Source organism: Dermochelys coriacea, chromosome 3 (assembly GCF_009764565.3).
Source record: "Dermochelys coriacea isolate rDerCor1 chromosome 3, rDerCor1.pri.v4, whole genome shotgun sequence".
NCBI lineage: Eukaryota > Metazoa > Chordata > Testudines > Dermochelyidae > Dermochelys > Dermochelys coriacea.
In genome coordinates this window covers 102,702,685-102,719,586 of record NC_050070.1, presented here as the reverse complement: position 1 = coordinate 102,719,586, position 16,902 = coordinate 102,702,685, and the positions used below count along the sequence as shown (strand labels likewise).

Genomic DNA, 16,902 nt, shown 5'->3' with positions numbered 1-16,902 from the left:
ATACCTGAAGTAGAAAACAGAAAGAGAGCTGGGATCTCGCCACTCCATGAAGTTTGAACTGGTTGGTGTTCCCAGGTGGTGATGGTAGCTCAGGGTCCTGAGTGCTGGAGACCGGCTGAGCTCCCAGCATGATGAGTTAGGAGAATATGAAATCCCAGTCGAACTGATGCTGAGTTTGGATCCGTGCATCAGAACACTTATTTGAGTGTGGGTAAGTTCCTTTCTTTCCTTCTTTCTTTTTTTATAGGGAAATAACAGTGGTTCAAGGGAGAACACTAGATTTGTTTATGGGTAAACTGATGACTCAAGGGTGTTTTTTGTTGTTGTTGTTGTTGTTGTTGTTTTGGTTTTTGTTTTTGTTTTGAGGCTAGACAATAGGAGCTGATCACTCTTGGCTACGGGGTGGGGGGTGGTGTTCCTTCCAGAGAGGTCACAATGCTATTAGGCAGCTTCAGTATTCTGGATTTCAGTCAAGGTTTCATTACTAGAATTGGTCTGATAACTGCTGAGCTGGGTGTGTGCAGGCATAGGTTCATTAACATCTGGAGCAGAGATCCCCCAGGATGCAGTGCTTCCCTGCTTTTCTGGTCCCAGAGTTGAGTGTGGTTCTTGCCTTGGAATCTCTGTTCTCCACTCTGTATGCTAATGGAGATGCCATCCTGTCCCATCTTTGATGCAGATGAGGCTAAGGGAGTTGCCTTAATCTTATCACCCTTGTCAGGAGGGGTCTAGGTGCGTCTCCCACCGCCCTTCACTTCTCTCTGCAAGTCTTTTCTCTGATTGGTTTTGGTTTAAGCAGAGGCTGGGGGTGGCGGTGTCTTTCATGAGTCAGACAGGCTAGATACTGTGCCCTGGTTCCCCAAGAACACAGAGCTGACTGGTATCGGTTTACTGGATCATTTGGATGCTGGTGTTATGCTGTCCACATTATTGTGGCTTGCTGTACTCTTCACAATGTCTGCAAGGTGAGCCATTTCTTCAGGTGTGCACTCAGGCTGTTACTGGATTGCTGAACCAGTATACACATCCAGAAAGTGCACCTATCATTATGGAATCGGGATCCACATGTGCCATGGAAATCAGGGATGCTTTGTGCAGCCGCAATCTGGGCTTGCCTTGCTCCATGGATGAGGGGGAATAATAAGTGTGAATATATGTATATAATAATATGAAATGCCATCTGTGGTGGGAATGATCCTATCCCCATTACCTCCTGGGGTATTAATGAATTTAAACATATGGATGCAATGGAATATACGGTGTTTTCTATGCTTTTTTTTTTTTTTTTTTTTTTAAAATCTTTACTGTATAACATGGGCATGTGCATCAGCCCACTGTTTTTGGATTGCTGTTATGTAGGTCAGCTTTAGTAAAGGTAATAAGCAGTTGTCATGACACCACATCTTTGTGCAACAAGACACTTTAATTCTTGACATGCTTTTAATAAAAACTGACAATATTAAACTATTAGCCAGCCCAGCTGCCATCAAACTCCCACTACCGGGAGGGGGACGAAGGATTGCAAAAACCAGTGAATGGTGCTCGTTAAATCACTGCCGAACAAGTGTGACGCACAGACTCTCTGGTGGTTCGCTGCTTTGTGTCGGTGACTCTTATCAAGCCTGTCCAAGTCACTACCCCTGACAGGTTGCTGTCATAGTATTTGTCTTTAAAGAAGATTGTGTGAGATGTCAAATAACAGCTTATACCATACTGGTCATCCTAAGCATTGCAAGATGCATCTGCAGCTATTATTCTCAAGAAGTTGTTGTATGTACATACAAATATGTTTAAAACATTTAACATTTTTAAAATGTTACTAGGCAGGGTTGATAAACCAGTTTCTCCTAGGCTAAGGAATATTGACTTACCGATGTGCTGACGTATCTGATGTCAAATTAAGCACCGTGAAAGCCAAAACACAATGGGACCTACATCTGCATGCAAGTCACCAGGAAAAGCCAGATTGATTTTGGGGAGGCGGGGGGAAAGGAGGGAGGGAGATAATAATCCGCATAAGATGATGATGGAGACTTAAAGCCCAGGAGGTTGACTTGTGTCCGAGATCAAAACAATGGGGAAATAAAAACAACATTTTGTCCATCACTGAGGGAACAAAATGGACAGTGCTTTTTGCTTCCATGAAAGTTGGATCCTGGCCTTGAGGCTGGTGATGCTGAGAGGTTGCTGTAGGCAAGAAACTTAGCTTAGGCAAAGCTTTCCACCTGTTAAAAGTTTTGATTAGTCTCTGAGAAGTGTGTTACTTATTTATAACCAGTTCTCCTTTCACCATTTTAGTCAGTTTCACCTAAGTCTCTGGCCGTAATCAATAAGCTTATTCTTAGGTTTATTATAAATTCATTTCAGTGCTTTTATACTTAGTGTGAATCTTGAACTGAAAAACAGGCTGATGAGTACGCTCTCTTTGGAGATGGCCAACTTGGTAATTTCTGCGAGTGTCCAGGATCTGGATATTACAGGGGACACTCTTCAAGGGAGCATGGGGATTAGAATGTTTAACTTGCAGGGTACAGTAAAGGCTGGCACAGCTTCTCTGGAGATTGTTTAGGTGGCTAACAAACTGCTGAGACAGGGATTTGGTACCAGTTTAGCACCACTAAGTCGGTCTTTCTCTTGCTGAGACAGGTGGCGAATTAACTGACTCTTAATCCTGTCCACTCTGAGAGGAAAAAAACACTCCAGCTCTGTTTCACCAATCCTGAGTGCCTCCTACCCCAGTTCTCTTTGGCCTTTCTAGTGTGTCATGTATGCACTGGCTGCTGCTTCACAGGACTGGAAGAATGAATGTGGCACACGTGCCCATTCCCATTGGCATTCATGCCTTGTGGCATGTACCACCTGATCACAGAATTGTCCAAAGGGTTCTGGGGCTGCAGGATACAGTAGCGTGGTGGGGCTCAGGGTGTGGGACTGGAGCAGGAGGTACAGATGTAACTGTGGTTGGAACCTTCAGTCTCACTGCCCTGAGCACAAGCAGCTTCCCTAACCTTTCTGCTGCACTTGATTTTTCTCCCTCAAGTGTTGCTTGGGCTCCAGAAACTATACTGCCAATCTCTTCTAATGTGCTGCAGCCTCTCTTTCTCTGTCAGCCTGGCATACGTCGTCCTCCCATTGGTATTGCTGCTGATGACCTGGTTTATCCAGGGTGTCGACTATCAATTCTTCTTTCCTGCTTCCTCCTTGACCTCTGTAGCGGCATATGACTGCCCCCCTCCCCTGACCCTTAAAAAGGTCCTGGTTGACTGACTGCCCTGCAGAGGTGAAAGGGCTGGCAAGACAAATGAAAGAACACATTATTGTCTGAGTATTTCAAAAAGAAGTTTGACTTCATCTGTAGCGAAAGTCAAGTTCAAAAATGATACTTTGGGTTTTATTCTTAGAAAAAGTTGGTTCTTAGATACCATTGAGAGTTGAGCAGAAATCCAATCACATTATGATAAGGTCTGATTTACAAAATCAATTTAAATTATTTCTAAAATTGCAGTCCATTTTTTCCCTTGTGGTGGAAGAAGGGGGACCACTTGTCATGGTTTACTACCTATGGTTTTCTAATCATTTTAGACATGTAGTGCCTGGCCAGTACATCTACGAGTGGAAGGGGCTAGTGCCCTATGGAGGAGGCCCTAATGAGCATGCCCTGCACTGAAATGTGACCACCTGTTTGGTGTTTATGCTCCGGGAAAAGTTTGCAATCATCAGCAAATGGGATAGTGTGGAAAACTGGTGGGGAAAGCAACAGGATGCTGAGTTCACTTGCAGATAGTGAAGCCTCCCTGAAAGCTTCCTGCAGTGATCCCAGTGCAGCTTAAGCTTATGCTACAGCCCCCATGGTTACATACAGATACCCCAGGTCAACTTGGACTCCTTATGGCACCCACAGACTATTCACACATACCAAGGACAGCCTGGATTCCTCATAGGGTATCCATAGCCTAAATAACTTTTTACCCCTCCCCTCTTCCCCGGTTTGGATCATAGCTTAGTAAAAGGAACTGAAAAGCACCCCCCTTCCTGGTATCTTTCTGGACTCCTAATACAAGACTCCTGGAGTAGATACAACCCCAGATGCATTTTGGACAGTTAGTAAGGCACCTGTGGGCTATATATTCTCCCCCATCCCCATTACAGCTGAGAGTAATTGGACAGCCAGCTTGGCATGGTCCAGTGGTTCCAATTTGTATGGCATTGTGTTCTATCAGTAAAAGGCTCTTTATCTCCATAAAGCATCTTTGACACAAGGGGAGGGACTGACTATTTAGTGTAAAATTTCATCATAACTGCTTAACTTTTTGTTTTCACTTCCTGGAATCCATTTCGAATCCCATGTGGTAGGGGGTGACACTAGGGTTCTGGCATGTGTTTCGTCTTTAGCAGCTACACGCTGCTACCCCCAATAATCATTTCGTTGGGGCATAAGCCAAAATCGACTCTTCCATATATTATCTCATGTTAATTTTCCATCCATGTCCTAGGACCTGGGTCTGAGAGCTTATTGACCCAAGTCAGAATATTTGTGTGTGGATGCTAAAGGAGGTCTGGGCTCAAGCCTGAGTCTTAGCATGGATTTACAATGCAGTATAGACATACACTAGAGATACTGGAGCTTCTCATATATCAAATACATGCAAAAGCTGGAGCACCCAAGCAGGTCCTGGGACAGCACCTTCCACAGCACCTGAGAGTGAAAGTGGAACTGGGCTTCTCATCAGAACACTGTCCCTGGACTCTGATGGAGGTGGGGAAGCCTGCATTGGCTGCTAGGTGTCTTAAACGTTTCAAGCTCTTTCTTTATGTGATGGGTAGGAGTTATTCCCATTTGACGAAGGGCAAGTGACTTGCCCTGTGCTTTGACCACTAGACCATATTGTTTAAAGCTATTATCTTTTTGTTTTGTTTTGTTTGTTTCCTTGTTCTTTCAGTCTGTTGGATAGCGCACCTGATGGACCAGTATTCATTGGTTTGTGTTTTCTGGTTAGAGCGATGGATGCCATGGGCTTTGCTGCAGCAGTGACAGCTTCATTTTCTATTCTTGCAAAGGCTTTTCCCAATAATATAGCTACAGTAATGGTATGTACAGAACTACACATTATAGCCAAACGTCCAGAATAAGTGTTTTAATGACTCTTATACATCTTTGTGCATTTTGCATACCAAACAGCCACTGTAACCCTACAGATCATGTCAGGTGTCTAATATAAGCTCCTCAAATTTAAAGCCTGACAAAAATCTCTAATTTTGAATTAAAAAAACTATATATCCCTGGATGAATAATCATGATTCAGCTGCAATAAAAGTTATGCAAGTCCTGGAACAATGGAAGGAATGAGGATGTAAAACTGAGCTCATTCAGTAACATATGCAGGAGTGTTTTTAAAAATAAATGAAAACCTTTTGTCTTTCTGAGGATTTAGTTGAGGAGGGATTTTTAATTGTGTTCTTTTTGTGATCCGTTTACCGGCCTTCTTTGAAACGTGGGTAGGATACTGACAGACAACGTACAATCTGAAAGCTTTTTAAAAATGCAACCACTTAATCTAGTCTTCATGAAAACTGAATTCCATATGACATCACACAGCAAAGGAAAATGGTCTGTCTTATCCTACAACTTTCTGCTTAAGGATCAAATCCGCTTTAACCAGGTGCTTCAGCGAGAAGTTAAACCATCACATCTGGGATTTTTTCTTCTAAGGTTCCTCCATTCTAGTGGGACTAGGGTGACCAGATCTCCTGATTTTTATAGGGACAGTCCTGATTTTTGAGTCTTTTTCTTATATAGGCTCCTATTACCCTATTGTCCTGATTTTTCACACTTGCTGTCTGGCCATCCTAAGTGGGACTGTTACAAAGTGCCCTATGCTGTTGTGTCCAGCTGCATTGGTGATGGCTTCACTAGGAGTAGACGGAAGGGAGGGAGTGCTGACCAAACCCTGCATGATACTAATCCTGTGCCCTTGCTTTAAAAACAGAAAACCAGTAGCAATGGGAGGAGGGATCTAAGAAGTGGTTATGGCTGGAGACTTGGAGTAGGAATTGGTGCTGCTGTTCAATTAGATAGAAGTAATCCTAATTTTTTGGGTGTGTGTGGAGTGCGTGTAGGAGAACTAAATAACCATTTACTTTAAATCCTAAACCCTCCATCTCCTTATACAAGGCTCCAGTTCACAAAGGTACTTTAAAGGTGGACTTGCTGAACTGGGGCCTCTGGAACCTGCCAGTCTTGTTTCTCCATGAGAACACTGAACGGCAGAAATATCTCTGAAATTTGTGAAAGTAACTAGAATCATAGTTTGCTGTTAACACAGCAAAAATTTCAGAAGTAGACTGCCACACAGACACTACAGCATTGTGACATTAAAAAACAAAACCTGCCCTGCCCTTCCCTCCCTTCTCCCTCCCCAAGCAAATTAACTCAAAGGAGACCAAGTGGAGACACAAGTCTGGTATACATTTAAATTTTACCAATATTTTAATTACGGGTGGCCTTTTTTAACCAAAATAGTCATAGTGACAAAAGCCTTTGTGTAGACACAGGTATACTAATGTAAAGATTTCTACCAGTGCAGTTTTTCTCCTTCCTGCATGGGAATAATGATACTGGTGAAAGCACTACCCATATAGTGCAAGCAGTACATCTTTCAAGTGTAGACATGCCCGTATGTGGGTTTTCTTGTCACTGTTCTATCACTTCCCAGTGGATATTATGGCTAACTACTCTTCTTCTTTTTAGGAACATTTCTTATCCTAAGTATAGGCTGATCCAACGATGTAACTGAAGGGTAGTCAATTATTTTTGTCAAAATCCAAATTTCTTGGTCTCTGTATAGTCATGGTCCAGACTCCAGAGAAAATAATAAATATAAAACATATGATTAGTAAATAGATTTTGGGGTCCATTCAAAAGCATCTGGTGGTCTGGGTTTGGCCTGCTGTCCGCCTATTGACTACCCCTGATGTAACTAATGGAGACTAATAGTATTGTAAGAGGAGACTAAGTCCACATAGGCCCCCTTCATCCTATTCTTTGAAGTATCATCTGATAAAAGAAACCAAACTTAGTGGGTCAAACATACCCATTTTGTGACTTGATGGATTTCATTAGATAGATGCAGGGGCTGAACTTGACCAATTTTATATAGGTAGAAAAGTGCTTCAACTTAAGGCATTTTTCACCCAAGCCCCAAAGAAGTGACTTGATGATGATCTACTGCAATATGCTTACTAAATTGTCTCCTTCAGGTTCTATTGTAATTTTGTATTTGGGAAATGTAGTCACTTCATTGCTGGCATCTCTGCAGATGTACTGGGTATATGGAACAGCAATGGAGGTGTTTTGCCCCAGGAACCAGGTATGTTAGGCAGTACTTGAGTGGCTAATACCAAAAAAGTAAGAACTATACTTGGTCCTGTCCTCTCTGTGCTGTAATAAGAGGATCAAATTGCTTTACCCAGACAACTTTTCAGACTCCTTTTGCTGTCCTTGCATGTGAAGGTGGTTGTTAATGGATGTGATTAGTTTTAGCTCTTGATCAATGACAAAGCCTCATTTCTATCTAACCAACCTCATCACACTGAATGCTCCTCATGGAAAGTGATTTTTGTCTCCAGACTGTTGCTGAAGAATTCAGATGCACCCAAAAATTTGCTTGTCCTTTCTCTCCCTCCTCTTTAGGGCAGTCTTGAAACATTTACAGGGCTTGGACTGGTGCTGGGCCCACCTGTAGGTGGCTTTTTGTATCAGTCCTTTGGCTATGAAGTCCCTTTCATAGTGCTAGGATGTGTAGTGCTGATCCTGGTGCCTCTGAACATGTACCTCTTACCAAAATACGGTAGGCTCTTTTCCTTCCACTTCCTTTGCTCAGTATTTCAAATTTGAGATGGATGGATAGATAGATGCATACTCCAGTAAAATATTTTAATTCTTCTTGTGTATAATATCTGTATGAGATTCCTGGAGCTGGATCAGGCATAAGAAGTCTTTTATGCAAAATTGCAACTGATTTTAATGGTGCAGGATCAGGTCCTTGTTGAACGTAACTAAAAATAATGGGTGCACGTGGTTTGGAATGAACCAAATGTTTTCTGTAAATGCTAGCTTTCTCTGTTGCATTGAAATGCAGTGAGATTTTTCTACATGTGTCTCTGGGCTTTGGGACTGAAAATTAGTTGTCTTTGCTTAGTAGCATTTTGAGGCTAGTTGGAGGCTTACAGTACCGAGGACAAAGGGATTCCTATGTATTGTATTCCACACAATTCAAGATATAATTAACACATACAAGAGAATCCAGCTGCATGCAGTATTTTGAACCCTGATGCATTCTGGGTAGAAAAGGTAGCTAGAAGTTAACTGTCCATATAATATGAACAGCCTAATATTAGAAGGTAGTCATCACCAGATTGCTGGACTATAAAACTAATGGAACATTGCAGGTGTGATAACTTTGGAGGATAATAACTGCATGGCTAAACACTTGTGGGCTTTCTATAAAGCTTCAAGTGAGGGGATGTAAGTAACTATAACAAACCACAGGAGAGGAAACACGCGCGCACACGTTTCAGGGTAGCAACTGTGTTATCTGTATCCGCAAAAGGAACAGGAGTACTTGTGGCACCTTAGAGACTAAAAAATTTATTTGAGCATAAGCTTTCATGGGCTAAAGCACACTTCATCGGATATAAAGAATGGAACATATAGTAAGAAGATGTGTGTGTATATACACATACAGAGAACATGAAAAGATGGAAGTAGCCATACCTTAATTAATTAAGATGAGCTATTATCAGCAGGAGGAAAAAAAACTTTTGTAGTGATATTCAAGATGGCTCATTTAGACAGTTGACAAGAAGGTGTGAGGATACTTAACATGGGGAAGTAGATTCAGTATGTGTAATGACCCAGCCACTCCCAGTCTCTAGTCAAACCCAAGTTAATGGTATCTAGTTTGCATATTAATTCAAGCTCAGCAGTTTCTTGTTGGAGTCTGTTTTTGAAGCTTTTCCTTTTTTTTTTTTTTTTTTTTTTTTCCCCCCTCCTGCTGATAATAGCTCATCTTAATTAATTAAGGTATGGCTACTTCCACTTTTTCATAGGGAGGGTGTTTTTTTTTTCTTTTTAAGGCCAGAATGAATTATTAGATTATCTAGTTTGATTTTTATGTAATGGCAGATGCTGTACTATAGAGAAATGGCTGTATTTCATATTTTTGCTTCACTTTAATAGGCAATAGCTCAATTACTTTAATCTAAGATTAAATAGGAAAAATTATTCTGTTTTCTTTCCCCCTTCTTCTTCTCCCCCCTCCCCCCACCCCCCTGTCATTTGTCTATATTCCAATTTTGGAGGCTTGCTTTAAAAAAAAAAATCTGATTTTATAACAATGTCCATTGATGAGTTGTAACATTCTAAATTTTGCTTCAATTTGTGTATGAGATGACCATCTTCAAAGCAGTGGGAGAATACCGAATCTCAGAAGCAAGCGAGTGGGTTATGAGCATATCAAATTAAACACAACCCATACTATCAAAAGAACACAGTTTCTTTTCTTCTCTTAAAACAGATGCAATCGCTACCAAGGACTCATTCTGGATGCTCGTTACTCTGCCAAAAGTTTTATTTCTCTGTTTTACTAGATTTTCACTAAGTGCGTGTTTAGGCTTTCTGGATCCCACTATGTCACTCTTCGCTTCAGAGAAGGTGAGTTATCTTAAGAGATGGGTTAATTACTTCAGCAATATAGAGTACTTTTAATTCAAATATTTTAAAATGGATGTCCTAATAAATTGGATTTTTTAACAAATGTGCTTGTCATCGGCATTAGCCAAGCTTAATACTGTGTATTGTTGACTTGCCATTCAGAGTAATTTGATTTCCACAGTGCTGGGCACTTGCAGCTCCCATTAACTTCATTTGGAATTATGGGTACTCAATAGCTATGAAAATCCATCCCTTGCTCTCTTAATTTTTTTTTCCAGTTGCACAAGTTCTTTCCCTAAGGTATTGAAACTGACTGCAACTCTCCCTTTCCCTCCCTGTCTATCAGATAAAATGAGTAAATGCTTTGTCCTTGGGATAATAAAAAGAAAAGGAGTACTTGTGGCACCTTAGAGACTAACAAATTTATTTGAGCCTAAGCTTTCATGAGTTACAGTTCACTTCATCGGATCAGATGAAGTGAGCTGTAGCTCATGAAAGCTTATGCTCAAATAAATTTTAGTCTCTAAGGTGCCACAAGTACTCCTTTTCTTTTTGCGAATACAGACTAACATGGCTGCTACTTTGAAACTTGGGATAATAGTCACTGTCTAGAACATTGTCCTAAGCAAAAGCATCTTATTTCGGGGCTAAGTTGTTTTGGCTCCACCTCTGCTTGTAAAAACACAAAACACACAAACTGTTTCAACAGTATCTGTTCTGCAGACGTTATCTTGGCCTTAAAGAAAAGGAGTACTTTTCACTTATCCATTAAGATGGATAATGTAACTTGTTTGTATGCTTGCATGACATGCTGAAATAAAGTGCCTGCTAACAAAATCATTAGGTATGTATTAATGATGTCATCATTGTATTTCCCCATCAGGAGACTTGAAAAACCAAGCTTAATTGCAATTTTGCCAAGTGCAAAATTTTCCTGATTCTTATCCATTTACAGTCTCTGGATAAGATGAACAGATAATGCATGTGTGAATGACAGGGAGTTCATATGCATGTGATTTGGATAAGAAGAGTATTTACAGACTTTGAGGTTTTAATTGAAATAGCTGCAATCTTGGAATATTTGAATTGACTGAGCTCTTCAAATCTAGAATTGTGAATTGTTCATGCCATTGGCCTATAAAACTAGGGAAAGGCAAATGACAAGCGAACAAAGCCTACTCTACAATATTCTAATTTCTCATTCTGTTGTTGTTGCATCACTGAGACCACGTTCCTCTCCCTCCCATACCCTGTTCTGAATCTTTCTCTCTATATTACAGAGTCAAAGTGGGTGAGATGATCTTTTATGGGACCAACTTTTGTTGGTGAGGGAGAGAAGCTTTTGAGTTACACAGAGCCCTTCTCCAGGTCTGGGAAGGGTATTCAGTGTGTCATAGCTAAATACGAAGTGGAACTGCTTGTTTAGCATGAGAAATTAATACGTATTGTAAGGGACCATTCAAGGTAAAGTGGTCCATTAACACCCCTCCAGTCATAGGACAAAAAAAGTGGGGTTAGTGGGTTACAGATTGTTGTAATAAGACATAAATCCAGTGTCTTTATTAAGACCTTGATCGTAGTGTCTAGCAACATTATGAATTTAAGCTCAAGGCTCATCTTTTGAAAGTGTTGCACAGGTTTCCTTTTGAGGAGGAGGACTGAGAGGTCAGATACGGAGTGATGGTTTTGTGAAAAGTGTTCACCCATGTGTGATATGGTGGTTTTTGTCCTTTTTTTTTTTTTTTTTTTAAAGATCAATTTTCTGTGCGAGTTTATTTGACAGCATAGTGATTGTCTGATTGTTGGGGCATTGAGTGCACTGGATGAGGTAAACCTCACATCGTGATAGGCACGTATAGGACCACCACAACACAGCTTTCAAGATCCAGTGAAGTATTTATCATTATAGCAGTGGAGATATTCCTTCTGTTCTGGCAGGGTCTGGTGCCATTTTGAGTTGGTGGGCCCTAGTCTGCGGGAAGCTTGCTTCTGATGAGGAGCTTAGTGAGGTTGGGGGGCAGGGGGGTTGTTTCAAGGCCAGAAGAGGGGGGTTCAGGAAAGACTTCTTTTTCAGGATGTGGTCCCCATTGAGCATGGGTTGTAATTGTTGCCCTATATGGGCTCCGGGGTGGTAACTGACAAGTGGGTATATGCAATCAGAATTTTTGTTTGTTTGTTCTGTAATGGAGCATGCTCTCTTGGGCTATTAGGGAGGTCTATTCTGTGATATGATCCTCTTCTCTAGTGTAGTGTCCTTATTTAGTGAAAGCAACAAAGAATCCTGTGGCACATTATAGACTACAGATGTATTGGAGCATAAGCTTTTGTGGGTGAATAATCCTGAGCTGATGGTGTCAAATTTGCAAATGAACTGAAGCTCAGCAGTTTCTCTTTGAAGTCTGGTCCTGAAGTTTTTTTTTTTTTTGCTGCAAGATGGCTACCTTTAAATCTGCTATTGTGTCCAGGGAGGTTGAAGTGTTCTCCTACAGGTTTTTGTATATTGCCTTTCCTAATATCTGATTTGTGTCCATTTATCCTCTTACAAAGGGACTGTCCAGTTTGGCCAATGTACATAGCAGAGGGGCATTGCTGGGACAAGATGGCATATATTACATTGGTGGACGTGCAGGTGAATGAACCGGTGATGGTGTGGCTGATCTGGTTAGGTCCTGTGACGGTGTCGCTGGTGTAGATATATGGGCAGAGTTGGCATCGAGGTTTGTTGCATGGATTGGTTCCATAGAATTACTATGGTGTGGTGTGTAGTTGCTGTTGAGAATATGCTTCAGGTTGGCGGGTTGTCTGTGGGCGAGGAGGCTACCAGACAAGTCTCCAATACCAAATTCTACAGGCCACTTTCCTCAGATCCCACTGAGGAATACACTAAAACTTCACCATCTACTCAGGACACTCCCTACACTAACACAGGAACAAATTAACATATCCTCAGAGACCCAACCGGGGTTATTCTATCTACTACCCAAGATCCACAAACTCGGAAATCCTGGAGGCCCCATCATCTCTGGCATTGGCACTCTAACTGAAGGACTGTCCGAATACGTGGACTCTCTACTCAGACCCTACATCACCAGCACTCCCAATTATCTCCGCGACACCACTGATTTCCTGAGAAAACTACAATGCATTGGTGATCTTCCAGAAAACATCATCCTAGCCACCATGGATGTAGAGGCTCTCTACACAAACATCCCACACACAGACAGAATACAAGCTGTTGGGAACATGATGATGCCACAGCACAACTGGTTGCTAAGCTCTGTGACTTTATCCTCAAGCGCAATTATTTCAAATTTGGTGACAATATATACCTCCAGACCGGTGGCACTGCTATGGGCACCTGCATGGCCCCACAATTTGCCAACATTTTTATGGCTGACCTGGAACAATGCTTCCTCAGCTCTCATCCACTCACTCCACTTCTCTACCTACGCTATATATATGACATCATCTGGACCCATGGGAAGGAAACCCTGGAAGAATTCCACCATGATTTCAACAGCTTCCATCTCACCATCAACCTCAGCCTGGACCAATCTACACGGGAGGTCCATTTCCTAGACACCACGGTGCAAATAAGTGATGGTCCCATTAACACCCACCCTATACCGAAAACCCACCAACCACTATGCCTACCTTCATGCCTCCAGCTTCCATCCCGGACACACCACACGATCTCCATTGTCTACAGCCAAGCACTGAGGTACAACTGCATTTGCTCCAACCCCTTAGACAGAGACCAACACCTACGAGGTCTTCACCAAGCATACTCAAAACTACGATACCCGCACAAGGAAATAAGGAAACAGATCAACAGAGCCAGACGTGTACCCAGAAGCTTCCTATTGCAAGACAAGCCCAAGAAAGAAACCAACAGAGCTCCACTGGCCATCACATACAGTCCTCAGCTAAAACCTCTCCAATGCACCGTCAGTGATCTACAACCCATCCTGGACAATGATCCCTCACTTTCACAGGCCTCGGGAGGCAGGCCAGTCCTCGCTCACAGACAACCCACCAACTTGAAGCATATTCTCACCAGCAACTACACACCACACCATAGTAACTAACTCAGGAACCAATCCATGCAACAAACCTCGATGCCAACTCTGCCCACATATCTACACCAGCGACACCATCACAGGATCTAACCAGATCAGCCACACCATCACCAGTTCATTCACCTGCATGTCCACCAATGTAATATGTGCCAGCAATGCCCCTCTGCTATGTACATCGGCCAAACTGGACAGTCCCTATGTAAAAGGATAAATGGACACAAATCAGATATTAGGAATGGCAATATACAAAAACCTGTAGGAGAACACTTCAACCTCCCTGGACACAATAGCAGATTTAAAGGTAGCCATCTTGCAGCAAAAAAAAAACTTCAGGACCAGACTTCAGAGAAACTGCTGAGCTTCAGTTCATTTGCAAATTTGACACCATCAGCTCAGGATTAAACAAAGACTGTGAATGGCTAGCCAGCTACAAAAGCAGTTTCTCCTCCCTTGGTGTTCACACCTCAACTTCTAGAAGAGGGCCTCATCCTCCCTCATCGAATGAACCTCATTATCCCTAGCCTGATTCCTGCTTGCATATTTATACCTGCCTCTGGAAATTTCCACTACGTGCATCCAATGAAGTGGGTATTCACCCACAAAAGCTTATGCTCCAATACATCTGTAGTCTATAAGGTGCCACAGTACTCTTTGCTGCTTTTACAGATCCAGACTAACATGGCTACCCCTCTGATACTTATTTAGTGAAGGCAGTTTTAAGTGTGTTAAGGGATGCATCTCTGACTTGCTCCTTGGTGTCTGAGGGCCTGGCTGTAGATGACAGATTTCTTGGTGTTACTGGATCTGTGTAGGTAGGTATGGTGATCAACAGATTTGTTGTATATAGCTTTCTGTTGGGTTCCTTCTGGAATATGTGAGGTGCAAGAGATGGTTTTTCAGTTTTCCTGAAGTCCTTTTGCAGAGCTGTTTAGCATATTTGAAGTTGCATGTAGTGATCAGAAGGCTATAGATCAGGGTTTCTCAAACTGGGGGTCTAAACCCCTGAGGGGGTCACAAGGTCATTACATCGGGAGTTGTGAGCTCTCAATCTCCATCCCAAACCCCGCTTGCTTCCAGCATTTATAATGGTGTTAAATATATTAAACAGTGTGTTTAATTTTATTAGGGGGGTCGCACTCAGAGGCTTGTGATGTGAAAGGGTTGCCAGTAAAAACATTTGAGACCCACTGCTATAGATGAGTCCTCTGGGGATGAAATTTTGTTTCTTACATTTCCTCAGGAAGTAAATATTGCTGTTTAAGTTTTTTTTTTCACATTGTGGAATTTCCATTTCAGTGGCAAAATTCAGTATCTTCCATTGTTTGCCTTGTTGCTCCCAGGATATTAGAGAGATGTGGTGGGTGAAATAATAGCTTTTACTGGACCAACTTCTGTTGGAGAAAGAGACCTATAACTCCAAATATGCGGTACAGCTCTGCAGAAGGACTTCAGAAAAACTAAGAAACCATCTCTTGCACCTCCCATACTCCAGAAGAAATCACCTCATACAAGAAATCATCATGTACTCCCATATGATAGGTTTCTTGATTTTTTTTTTTTTTCTTTCTACCTGGAGATCACGCAAAAACCCTCAAACAACTATTTTTAAAAAAACAAAAACTAACCGCCATCCAACACAAAAACAAAAAATGGAACCAGCTACAACAACTCCACAACCCACAGAACTTTGCCTCTGAGATAAACCATGGCAACAGAACCCGCCACATGAATGCTTCATGACAACCCAACATCATCAATTTATCAAGAGTACCCCTAATTGCAGCTGAATTATCTGTTCTTTACAAGGGACCAAACTTCTGCCCCACCACAGACCCTGATACCATACTAACATGGGAAAACGAGAATAACTCTTCCATTGACTGCTTCCAAGTATTCTTTTACAACAGTGACAAAATCACCGACAACTTCTACATCCCCACCCACAGTCATAAGAAAAAAAGAATCATCTGACTGGACACTTAAGTTTCCTCTAAGCTGCGCAGGCATGTGGCCATGCAGCAACCCATTAAGTGTCACACAGCTGCTCAGGGCTGCAGCACCTCTTTCTCCCCCCCCATGAACCCAGGGGCTGCAGTGGAGAGAGAACACTGGGGGGGGGAGTCCCCGCTCTTCTTCCCGTAGCCCTGGGGCAGCATGCACCCCAAAGCCCTCATCCCTAGCCCCACCCCAGAGCCCTCACCCCCTGCACCCCAACCCTCTGCCCAAGCCCTGAGCCCCTTGTCACCATCACCATACCCTTAGCTGGAGCTCTCCTCCCCTGCACTTCAACCCTCTGCCCCAGTCCTGAGCCCCCTCCCACACTCCGAACCCCTTGGCTCCACCTCCCGCCACATTAATTTTGTTACGTGCACCAATATAGAGGTGATGGTGCACATAACAAAATTCATTCCACAAATGCGTGGGAAAAATTGGAGGGAACACTACTGAACACCCCACAGTGGACAAAACCACACTTTTCCTGCTTCAGGAAAAAAATAGACTGTGAAATCCTTAACAAACATCATATCCACCACAATCTTTCTACAGCCAAGAGGGTAGCTGTACAGTCCCTGAAATCCAACCACTAGATGATAATCAAACCTGCAGACAAAGGGAGTATTGTCATAATTCTCAACCATGATGACCATATCAATGAAGTTAACTGACAACTTTCCAATAATACCTACTAAAATGAACTCTGAGAAGACCCCACACCACAATTCACCCAGGAATTTAAAGATATGATCAAATCCTTCCTCAAGCAACTCCAAGAGAAACTCTACAACTTTGTCCTGCACAAAACCACCCCAGGGATCTTCTACATGCTTCCTGTAGTATACAAACAAGGGAACCCAGGCAGACCCATCATACCTAGTCATGGCACTCTTATTGAAGGAGTATCCAGACTCATACAAACCATCCTCAAACCACTCACCACACACAAGGTCAGCTTCATCCAGGACACAAGACTTCCTGCAAAAACTCTGCAACATTAACTAACAAGCTCCCTCAAAACACCATCCTTACCACCATGAATGTCACCCCCTCTATACCAACATTTCTCACAATGAGGGCATCACTGTCTACCTCAAATATCTACAAGACCATAAA

General features: G+C 42.4%; 1 protein-coding gene across 3 annotated transcripts in view; it reads left to right on the top strand.

Moving 5' to 3' along the window:
* Positions 1-16,902, top strand: part of SLC18B1 (solute carrier family 18 member B1) — a 104,740-nt gene that overhangs the window by 11,915 nt on the left and 75,923 nt on the right. For all 3 annotated transcript variants that reach the window (XM_043510985.1, XM_038396272.2, XM_043510986.1), the window contains exons 5-7: positions 4,941-5,088; positions 7,691-7,847; positions 9,576-9,712. In XM_043510985.1, the coding sequence (XP_043366920.1) occupies positions 4,941-5,088; positions 7,691-7,847; positions 9,576-9,712 (442 nt within the window). The remainder of the gene's footprint in view (positions 1-4,940; positions 5,089-7,690; positions 7,848-9,575; positions 9,713-16,902) is intronic.